General features: G+C 33.6%; 1 protein-coding gene across 3 annotated transcripts in view; it reads left to right on the plus strand.

The window, feature by feature from the left end:
* The window catches only part of LRBA (LPS responsive beige-like anchor protein), a 723,035-nt gene that overhangs the window by 498,705 nt on the left and 213,029 nt on the right, over positions 1-11,301 (plus strand). For all 3 annotated transcript variants that reach the window (XM_024764049.1, XM_024764050.1, XM_024764051.1), the window contains 2 exons: positions 2,573-2,690; positions 4,806-4,908. In XM_024764049.1, the coding sequence (XP_024619817.1) occupies positions 2,573-2,690; positions 4,806-4,908 (221 nt within the window). The remainder of the gene's footprint in view (positions 1-2,572; positions 2,691-4,805; positions 4,909-11,301) is intronic.

The raw sequence follows: 11,301 nt of genomic DNA on the forward strand, positions 1-11,301 counted from the left end.
AGCTCTGGACATTTGGATTAGAAAAGCTGGGAGGAGGCCAGACTGCCACTAACTTCCCAAGGGACATTGTATTAAGTATTTATCTTGTTTAAGTCTCATTTTCCTTATTAATAGTTGGATAGATTGGGCTACAAGTGTTACAGAACATGTATTGGATTCTCTACTACTTGATAAGTTAAGTATGGCAAACTCAAATACCAATGGAAACTAGACAGATAGTAAATGAGTGAATGAGTGGAGACTGTTTCAAAACCGAGAGTGCATGCCAGTTGTACTATGTGGCGTATATAGATCTAGGTTTGACAAATGCTCCAGTTTTTCCTTAGAAACCAGAAATCTGAATATTTATGTAAATAACCATTTTCTCAAGTATTTTCAACTACTTGAATTTTGGGAAAATACCATACGGCCCCCCCAAAATTAATGTGGATCATATATGGAATTCTGGTTGCCATTCATTGATTCATTTTAATCATTCAAAAACATCTACTTTGTGTCAGACCTTGTTCTAGAAGATGGAAATAGAGTGCATTCAAAGCCTTTGGTCTAATAGAACTTAGATTCTAATATTCTAGTGCTGAAGAGAGGCAATAGACAAGCAAGGAAATATTGTAATTTCTGGTGGTGATAAGTGTTACAAAGGAAATCTGATGAGTTTGGGGTGGGATGAGGCAGTAGTGGCAGAAGTGGGGTTTAGATCCTGTGGCTTCTCTAAGGAGGTGACATTTGAGCAGAAATGTGACTGTGAGGGTGAGCCAGCCATACAAAGATCTGGGAGAAGAACATTCCAAGCAGAGGAGAAAGCAAGTATAAAGGCCCTGAGGAAGAATGAGTTGGGCTCATCAGACAGTCCCAGATGTAAGGCTTTATAAACAGTTATAAAGAGCTTCAGAGTTTATTAGGCGTATAATGCAGAGCCACTGAATGATATTAAATATACGAGTATATGATCTGATTTATACTTAAAAAGTTATATTTTTTTGGCTTCTTTGGTCATAGTAGATTCTCCAGGTAAGATTAGAAGGAGAGAGACCAGTCAGGAGGCCACTGCAGACTCGGGAGCCTTGGAGCTACTGGTTGTGGTCGGAGAAAGGGGTGCATGTAACCTCTGGTTTAAGAAACTATTTGAGAGTAGAACCGATGTTTCGTCCACTTTTTTTCTCCTAATTTCTCTTGATCTTACTTATATAGGTATTGATTGTATGAAAGAGATAGTAGGATTTTCTCTATCACCTGTTTTAAAGCTGAAAGTGTGATTAGTTGTTTGGGACTTTGAATTATTGTCTTGTTTTTTCAAAAAACACCGAGCCTAAGAATTGTACCCAGTCTTTCATTTCTAGATTGTATGGTACCAGAAATAGAATAATTTCTGTAGAAAAATCTAAATACATATTTAGTGAGTTAAATAAGGTTGCTCTCTTTTTTTTTTTCCAAAAAAATCCTCTGTATTTTGCATTGAGGAATGTAGTTTTTTTACAATTAAGATCTAGAAAATGGAAATCAAAAATGAACATTTACGTAGGATACATTCTTACTATTCATTATTTTTCCTCTCTTTGTTTATCCTGTCTTTGTCCTTACAGTGCAATATCATAATCAAATGTCATTTTATTTGTATTTTTTAATGGTGGTTACTTTTGAGAAATTTATCTTAGTTGTTTAACTTAATTTGCTGTCACGGATTTTCATCAGTGTTTGATTGCAAATACATCTCATTTTCTTCATTAATATTCTGTGACGTACTAGTGTGGAGAAATTCCAGTTCTGGTTTTCATTTAACACCTTCATAATTAAGCTTTTGAAATGAACTTTTTAAAAAACAAAACTTGAATAACAAAGCAACAAAGTGGCTTAGGACTAAAGACAGGATTACTTTGAGTTGGCAAAGATTCTAAGCCATTGCGTCTGTCACATGGGATGACAAGAATTGTAACAAGTCACTCTGACAACCTCCTACTCCATAGAGAGATTACGCTGAGTTCATTCGCAGGTTTGTGTTTAGCCTAGCTGACAAGATGATACTTAACCTCTCATACAGTCAGTCTTTGTGCTTTCTGAATGAGTGACTGTTGCCTTAACAGTGACCTTATAAGTGTGATTTTTTGAAGTTATGAACTTCAATTTGTAATTTTAAAGTATGCAAAAAGTATTTATGGATGTTATAATCATATTATATGAAACTGAATTTTATATGTCATCTGTTAGCATGTAGGACATTCTTTTGAGGTCTTCTTTTTAAGGGTTGTCTAAAATTTTGCTTTGTATAATATGACTCAAAAGTCAATCAATCAGTAATACAATATGTATTTCCTGAAAAGCAGTAGACTACATCATTGCTTTAAAAGGCCCCCAAATATATTTATAAATAGATGTGTTACAGTTTTGTTCTGCTTTTTCATTTAAACATCTTTTTTCATGAATTGCAATCTATTTTCTTAGTCACCCTCCAAATTATTTCAATAACTATTCAGTTCTTAGAAATTATTTTTCTTAATAGGGACTTTTTTGTTTAATTGGGGGGAAGAACAAAAAAATTCTGTTACTTACTCTGGATTCTTTTTTTCCTCACTAGATCCTGGCATATACAGAAGGGCTGCATGGAAAATGGCTGTTCACAGAGATACGATCGATCTTTTCTCGTCGTTATCTTTTGCAAAATACAGCCCTGGAGATCTTTATGGCAAACAGAGGTAATACGTTGCAGACGTATATTGTTACAAAGCTAAGCTCCATCTCCTTAAGATTTCATTTTGAACATACCATATTGTTTCCATTTAGACAGAATTTTGTAGCCCACTCTCTGTCCTACTGACCTCTTTTTGAACCATGTGCATCTTCATGGTTTTTCCCCCTTTGGTCACTCTTAGAAATATCTGTAGTAATTTATTTTTCTGGCCAAATCACAAATTAGTGCAGTGCTTTATAAATATGGGGGATAACTACCCATTTAATCATTCGTAGAGTTTTCATATTGCTCTGATGCTTAAACTCCTTCTGGAAGGTGGTTGCATTTCGAGAGGGGAGAGGGTAATCAAATGATTCATACATTTATTTAATTTTTTGTCTAATCTATTGCCATTTATAAAGGGACCATCAGAAAATGGTACTGAACTGTCCTGGTTGCTTTGTATTACATCATTCTTGAAAGAACTAAAATTCGATTTGTGGGTTTAGAATTGAACTTGGTGAAATTCATTAAGACAAAAAAGAGAGACAAGGTGAACTTGAAGGAAAAGCATCATTGGGTATGAGTGGAGGCATACAAGGAGAATATGTGAAAGCTTGTGATTTATTATACATACTCATTTCATTTAAATAGATTTTAAGTTTTCTTATTTTCTCTTTCTATAATCTACAAGTTATCATTTAAAAGATCTACACATAATGTATATTCCATACATATTTTCTTTTCTAATGAAATCATGTGTTTTAGGGAACGCAGACTTTTTTAGGAAAAGATGCTTTTCCCTTCCATATTTGGTCTTCTCCCACACACATACCTCTTTTTCTAATGTAAACATTATTCGTCCAGGCAAATAATCAAGTGAATGTTTCACACTTTAGTTCAGTCTGCATTCTTGCTGTCCCAAAGGTGTTTTGACCTTACAATATTTATTACTTGCTCATCTTCATTTATTTTCCTTCTTTGAAATTTCTCATGTATCCTTGCTTTGCATCTTTGTTTTTCTATTGCCTTTCCCTCATGGCCTTGGTCACCTGCCATAACCTGAGTTTTTTCCTTTTTTCCCCCCCTGTATTCAATGTAATAGTGGATATGTAAGAAAGGCATATTAAAAAGTTATGTTGGATATGTATATGACAGTTCTAAATATATTTTAGGTGTTTAGTGAATGATCATATAATTATTTACCTAAAACATGTTATAAAGCCTGTGTTTAAAAATTGCACTAACACTGATAAAATTTTTTGGCTCATAGTATTTTTTTAGGCTAGGTGGAGAAGAAGAATCATCTTCTAGATGAGTACTTGTAGATTATTTATGGTTCTGATACAGAAGTTAATATAATTAAAATTTCAAGACTAACCAAATTAATATCTTCTAAATTCTCTGTCATGATTTTATGACTTTGTTATTTTCATATTTTAAGGATAAAAATTTATAGATAACTGTCATAAATTAACATTTATATGCTGAATATATTTATATATATGATATACATTTATTGATATTCTCAAAATGTGTAATTGTTGAGATAGAAATGATTAAAAAGCATTTGAATTGATTATTGACCAGAGAGGAAAAATTTTTCTTCAGGTTACACATTTTTCTGGATTATAGGAACATACAAAGCATAAACATGTAAGGATTGTAAAGAGAATATTTTTTTAAGCTGTTGATTATTAGTAGTAAGTACAGCTAACAATTTTTTAGCTGTATATGTAGACTTTTGGGTATTAGATTGTTAAATATATAATCTTAAAATTTTAAAGGTCTTTATAGAAATTCACAGATATATTTTCAACTTGCTAAAATTCAATTTTGCAAATTCGAAGTTGTAGCAAGATAAAATCTCAACTTCATGTCACATTAATGCAACAATAGTTGTTATTAGTTCTGACAGTATTTAGAGAAGGTACTGTTTGTGGTAGTTCATGAGTAAAATGAGTATCATCACCAGCATATTAATGCTAAAACTTGATATGTACTATAATAAAAGTAATACAGTAAAAATTCTATTTAAAAGATACCTGAACTAAGAGTAAACATTTTATTGGACCAAGAAGTCAGTTTTCCAGAAAGAAAATCATATTTCATTCTAACTTTAAAAAATTATTTTTCCTAGTTGCTATAATGTTCAACTTCCCAGACCCTGCAACAGTAAAGAAAGTGGTTAACTATCTACCTCGTGTTGGTATTGGAACCAGTTTTGGATTGCTTCAAACCAGGTGCTGTTTTATATGTGAAAAATAGGAAAATAATCTATATTAATATTTGTTCTAATTTGTTAATGTATGACCTTCTGTTTTATGCTTCATTGTAAATGATGATTATTAGTGTACTGTTTTGAGTCAACTGAACTTCTGTCTGAAGAAACTAGAAAAAGAGGAACAAATGTAAATTAAACTAATCTGAAAAAAAAATAATAAACAAAGGCAGAACATCAGTGAAAAGGAAAAGAAAAACAATAAAGAAAAATCAATGCAATGAAAAATTGTTTCTCTGAAAAGGTTAATAAGGGTAATAAGTATCTATACCAGACTTCTGAAAAAAAGAAGATACAAATTGCCAATATCAGAATGAAAGAAGGGGTATCACTACAGATCCTATAGATATTTTTAAAAATATAAGGAAATATTATGAATAAATTTATGCCACTTAGACAACTTAGATGAAATGGGCAGATTCCATGAAAGAGACAAACTGTCAAATCTCACTAACGAAAATGGATAACTTTAATAACTCTACAGAGGAAATTGAATTCGTAGCTTAAAATCTTCTAACAGAGAAAATTCCTAGCTCAAATGGTTTCACTGGCAAATTCTATCAAATGTTTAATGAAGAAGTAATATAATTTCTGGGAAAACTCCTACAGAAAATAGAAAAGAAGGATAAGTTTCCCAAGTAATTCTGTGAGGCCAGCATTACCTGAATTCCAAATCCACAAAAAGGCATTACCAGGAAAAGGAAACTAAAGACCATCTTGATTGAAAAGGAAGAAATAAAACTGTCTTTATCAGTATATATACATGACTTAATGTGAAATTACCAGGGAAACTGCAAAATTTTTAAAAAGAAAAAAAGCTATTAGAACTCATAAACAACAAATGTAAAATAGATAGGTAGTGGGAAGCAGCTGCATAGCACAGGGAGATCAGCTCGGTGCTTTGTGACCACTTAGAAGGGTGGGATAGGGAGGGTGGGAGGGAGACACAAGAGGGAGCGGATATGGGGATATATGTATACATATAGCTGATGCACTTAGTTATACAGCAGAAACTAACACAACATTGTAAAGCAATTATACTACAATAAAGATGTTACTAGCGATGAACAATTGGAAATTGGATATATTTGAAAATATATTCTTAAGACTTGTTCACTGAAAACTATAAACACCGTTTAGGAAAATGAAAAAAACCTAAAAATTGAAAGTTGTACTATACCATGTTCATGAACTGGAAGACTCAATAAAAGTAAGATGTTAGTTCTCTCCAAACAGATCTATAGGTTCAAAGCAATCCTATCCAAAATCCTAAAAGGCTCTTTTGAAGAAATTGAAAAGCTGATTGTAAATTTAAGTGGAAATGCAAATATCTAGTATTGCTAAGACAATTTTGAAAAAGAAAAAGTTGGAGGACTTTATCTGATTTTGACTTAATATAAAATTACATTAACTAGTGTAGTTTGGTAGTTTTGTAAAATAGACTTATAGAGCAATAGAATATATTAGTGTCCAGAAATAGGCCCATACATAAATGGTCAATTTGATTTTCAACAAAGGTATCAAGATATGTCCATGGGAAAAGATAGTTTCTTCAACAAATGGTGATCAACAATTACATATCCATATGCAAACAAAACAAAACAAAACAAAAAAACCCCACCTCATCCTTTATCTCAAAATGTAACATATGAACTCAAAATGTAACATAAATTAACTCAAATTAACTCAAAATGTAATATATCCTAAATGTAAGTGCCAAAGTAAAACTTCCTAAAGAAAACATAGGAGAAAAATCTTTGTGACCTTGAGTTAGGCAAATATTTCTTAGATAAGATTTTTTAAAGAATCATCAATTGGCCTTTCAAATTAAAAACATTTGCTTTTGAAAGACGCTCTTAAGAAAGTGAAGCGATATGCTCTAGGCTGGGTTAAAATATTCAAATTATATGTGACAAAGGATTTATATACAGGATATATAAGAAACTCTTACATTTAATTACAAGACAAGCAATCTGTTTTTAAAAAATAGGTAGAAGATTTGAAAAGATATTTCAGCAAAGAATAGATACAAATATTAAGCACATGAAATGATGCCAAACATCATTAGTAATCAAGGAAATGCCAGTTAAAACCACAGTGTGATCTCATGGCACACCTATTAGAATGACTTTTTAAAAACTGATAACAGCAAGAGCTAATAAGAATGCAGAGTAACTGGAACTTCACATGTTGTTGATGGGAAAGTCAGCAGTTTTGCGGTTTCATATAAAATTAACCATACCCTTACCATACATCCCAGTAGTCTCACTTAAAGGCATTTACCCTAGAGAAATGAAAATATGTATATTCATGTAGTGACCTATTCACAAATGTTTATAGCAGCTATATTCATAGTCACAAAAAATTGGAAATAGCCAACATGATCCTCAACTAGTAAATGGATGAATTATGGTACATTCAACCATACAACAGGATATACTGCTCAACAATAAAAAGGAATAAGCTACTAAAATACAGAACAAGGCAGATGAGTTTAAAAAGTATTATGCTAGATGAAAGAAGGCAACACAAAAGATTACATTCTGTGTGATTCCATTTATATGACCTTTTGGAAAAAATAAAACTACTTGGACAGAAATCAGATAAGTGGTTTCAAGAGATTGGAGGTGAAGAGGGAGGATTAGTTACAAAGGAGGGTGTGAGGGAACCCTTCGATAACATGGAAATATTTCCTGTCTTGATTGTTGTGGTGTTACACAACTCTCTTTGTTTGGCAAAACTCATTGCATTGTATACCTAAAAAAGGATGAATTTTATGCTTTGTAAAGAAATCAGTAAACCTGATTTTCAAAAACAGAAAAGGATAAAGAATGTGAAATCAATATACAGTATCAGTAGCTCTAAAACTATGCTAGTAGGAATGCAAATTCGTATAGTCACTCTGGAAAATTTGCCAGATTTCTTATTAAGTTAAATATACACTTAATTTATGTCCTGTCACTTCCACTCCTAGGTGTTTACCAAGAGTAATGAAATATATGTACACACATTCACTTGTAAGCAAATGTTATTCATGTAGTCCCAAACTGAAAACATTTCTAGTTCCATCAACTGTAAATGGATCAATAGATTGCACTACATCCATGCAATGAAATACTACTCAGAAATAAAAAGGAATTGAGTACTGATACATGCAACAACATGGATGACTCTCAGAAACATTGTGCTGAGTAAAAGAAGTTAAGTACCGTGGGCTACGTACATCATAGCCATGGGCTATGATTCTACTTAGATGAAATGACTGAAAAATTATGTGAAATTATATGATTCTATTTAAATGAAATTGTTGAAAAAACAGAAGCATATAGTGACAGAAGGAGCCAGACACTGGGACAAAGGAATTACCTTTTTGGAGTCTTTCTATGGTGGTTGGTTACGGAAATAGGTACATTCAAAACTTACTAAACTACACACTTAAGTTTAGTAAATGTTATTATATTAAATTTTATCTCAGCACAGATCATAGAAAAATAGACTCTCTGTATTTAAAATATCTAAGTTACAAAAGTGCTTATTACATACCCATTTTCAAGTGTACCATTATTTAACACGTATGATAAATCAGATTGAAAATAATGATTAGACTTCGCTTTATTATGTCATATTTGTTGTAATTTTTTTCTCTGTTGATGTAAATATCGAATCCATATATTAAGGATTTTGAATACAACACAGTTAATTAAAACTTTTATCTTTAACCTCTGGTAAATCAGAGTTCAAATATTAACTTTGTGTATACATATGGACTTAATAACTAGTATTTATATTGTTCAAAGTAACTTAATAAGTACTTGAAAGGAATGTTAAAATGCCAAAAAGCATCTCTCACAGTACAGGGAATTGGGAGAGTTTGGGGTTATACCTCTCTTTCCTATGTGCTTACCAGTTGTCTATGTTTAAATAGCACCATCATCAACTGTTTTCTTTCTTGGTAGGTGTTAATGCTTCATCAGTACAATTTACTTAACTAATTTAAGAACTAGGAGGAGAGTTAACACTGGGATTTTTCTATTGATTGAAATGTATTAGCAGTAGAAACTTAGAGTTTACTTTTAACATACCTAATTTTGTGTTGATTTTGATTAGTGTTTATTTCAATTTTTTTAGTTAGTGTCTTATTACAAATGCAATTGAGATAGAATCAACAAATAATAGGATATTAGCAGGAGCTGCAGTTATCCTAGGCTGGAGGACTTTCTAAGAGGATGCACTCCCATGCCCATTGGCAGTTGGACTCAGTTCTGCACCAAGTCTTCCTCTCCATAGGCTGCTTTTGAGTGACTATATGACTTTCCCCAGAGCAAGTGATCCTAGAGAGAATGACAGAAGCCCCAGTGTCTTCTTATGACCTAGCCTTGATAGTCACACGCCATCATTTCTGCTACATCTTATTTGTTACAAGTGAGTTATTAAATATAGCCCAGGCTCCATGGCAGGAGAATCAAGTTCCACCTCTTGAAGAGAAAATATCAAAAATTTCGTGGACATGTAACAGGTTACAACTTCTATGTAAACAGGATACATAAAGAGGCCCTTCTGGTTTATTAGCCATAGTTGCTTTACAATCCCAGTAAAGCTTTTGATTCAATAATTTTATAATTTAATGAGGAATTTCAGGGTTCAGGAGGAAGCAGCTCAGAATGGCATAGTATATTTCCTTACCTTAATAAAAAATTCTACTGATTATCTCTCTTTTGTTTTTAAAGATATATTTATTTATTGGCTACATTGGGTCTTCGTTGCTATGCGCGGGTTTTCTCTAGTTGTGGTGAGCAGGTGCTACTCTTGTTGTGGTGTGCGGGCTTCTCATTACGGTGTCTTCTCTTGTTGCAGAGCACAGGCTCTAAGTGCGTGGGCTTCAGTAGTTGCGGCGTGTGGGCTGTAGAGCGCAGGCTCAGTAGCTGTGGCGCACAGGCTTAGTTGTGCTGCAGCATGTGGGATCTTCCCGGACCAGGCTTGAACCTGTGTCCTCTGCAATGGCAGGCGGATTCTTAAGCACTGAGCCACGAGGGAAGTCCTTACTGATTATCTGTTTATTTTAAAAGGAGTTTTATGTGTTGTCATACTATGGAACTCTTTGTAATGTTTTCCCACAGTTAATGAAAGCTGAAAGTCTTAATTTATTAAGTCAGTCAGTTAAATAGATCTTCAGCACTTACAGTGTATCAATGGTTTATTAGCCATAGTTGCTTTACAATCCCAGTAAAGCTTTTGATTCAATAATTTTATAATTTAATGAGGAATTTCAGGGTTCAGGAGGAAGCAGCTCAGAATGGCATAGTATATTTCCTTATCTTAATAAAAAATTCTACTGATTATCTCTCCTTTGTTTTTAAAGATATATTTATTTATTGGCTACGTTGGGTCTTCGTTGCTATGCGCGGGTTTTCTCTAGTTGTGGTGAGCAGGTGCTACTCTTGTTGTGGTGTGCGGGCTTCTCATTACGGTGTCTTCTCTTGTTGCAGAGCACAGGCTCTAAGTGCGTGGGCTTCAGTAGTTGCGGCGTGTGGGCTGTAGAGCGCAGGCTCAGTAGCTGTGGCGCACAGGCTTAGTTGTGCTGCAGCATGTGGGATCTTCCCGGACCAGGCTTGAACCTGTGTCCTCTGCAATGGCAGGCGGATTCTTAAGCACTGAGCCACGAGGGAAGTCCTTACTGATTATCTGTTTATTTTAAAAGGAGTTTTATGTGTTGTCATACTATGGAACTCTTTGTAATGTTTTCCCACAGTTAATGAAAGCTGAAAGTCTTAATTTATTAAGTCAGTCAGTTAAATAGATCTTCAGCACTTACAGTGTATCAATCACCCAGTAATGTACAATATAAATATCATCTTGCCCACAAACATTTAAACAAATATGTAAATAAAAGAAAAAACCATGTAAGTGAAGGAAGGATGTTTTAGGTATTTTAATAGTGGTTAGTGGAGATGGAGTGCTTTGGATAAGATGGTCAGAAATGTCTTCCTATGTGACTTTAAATTTTGATTTGAAGGACTGGAATCAGCTAACCTTTGTAAGAGTGAATAGCATGTGTAAAGGCCCTGAAACTTCCAGTGTTTTAAGGAATGTTGGAAGGCAAGTATCACAGGCACTTAGTGATGTCAGGAAGATAGTGTGTCAGTTTGGAGGCGGGAACTTACTGTAGAAATCGAAGTGAAATGTAGTATCATTGAAGAGAGACATCTTTCTTTTGGGGGGCGGGGGGAGTATAATTGCTTTACAATGTTGTGTTAGTTTCTGCTTTACAGCAAAGTGAATCAGCTATTTGTAAACATATATCTCCTCCCTCTTGAGCCTCCCTCCCACCCACCCCCGCATCCCACCCATCTAGGTC

This window comes from Neophocaena asiaeorientalis, unplaced genomic scaffold, assembly GCF_003031525.2.
Source record: "Neophocaena asiaeorientalis asiaeorientalis breed wild unplaced genomic scaffold, Neophocaena_asiaeorientalis_V1.1 scaffold594, whole genome shotgun sequence".
NCBI lineage: Eukaryota > Metazoa > Chordata > Mammalia > Artiodactyla > Phocoenidae > Neophocaena > Neophocaena asiaeorientalis.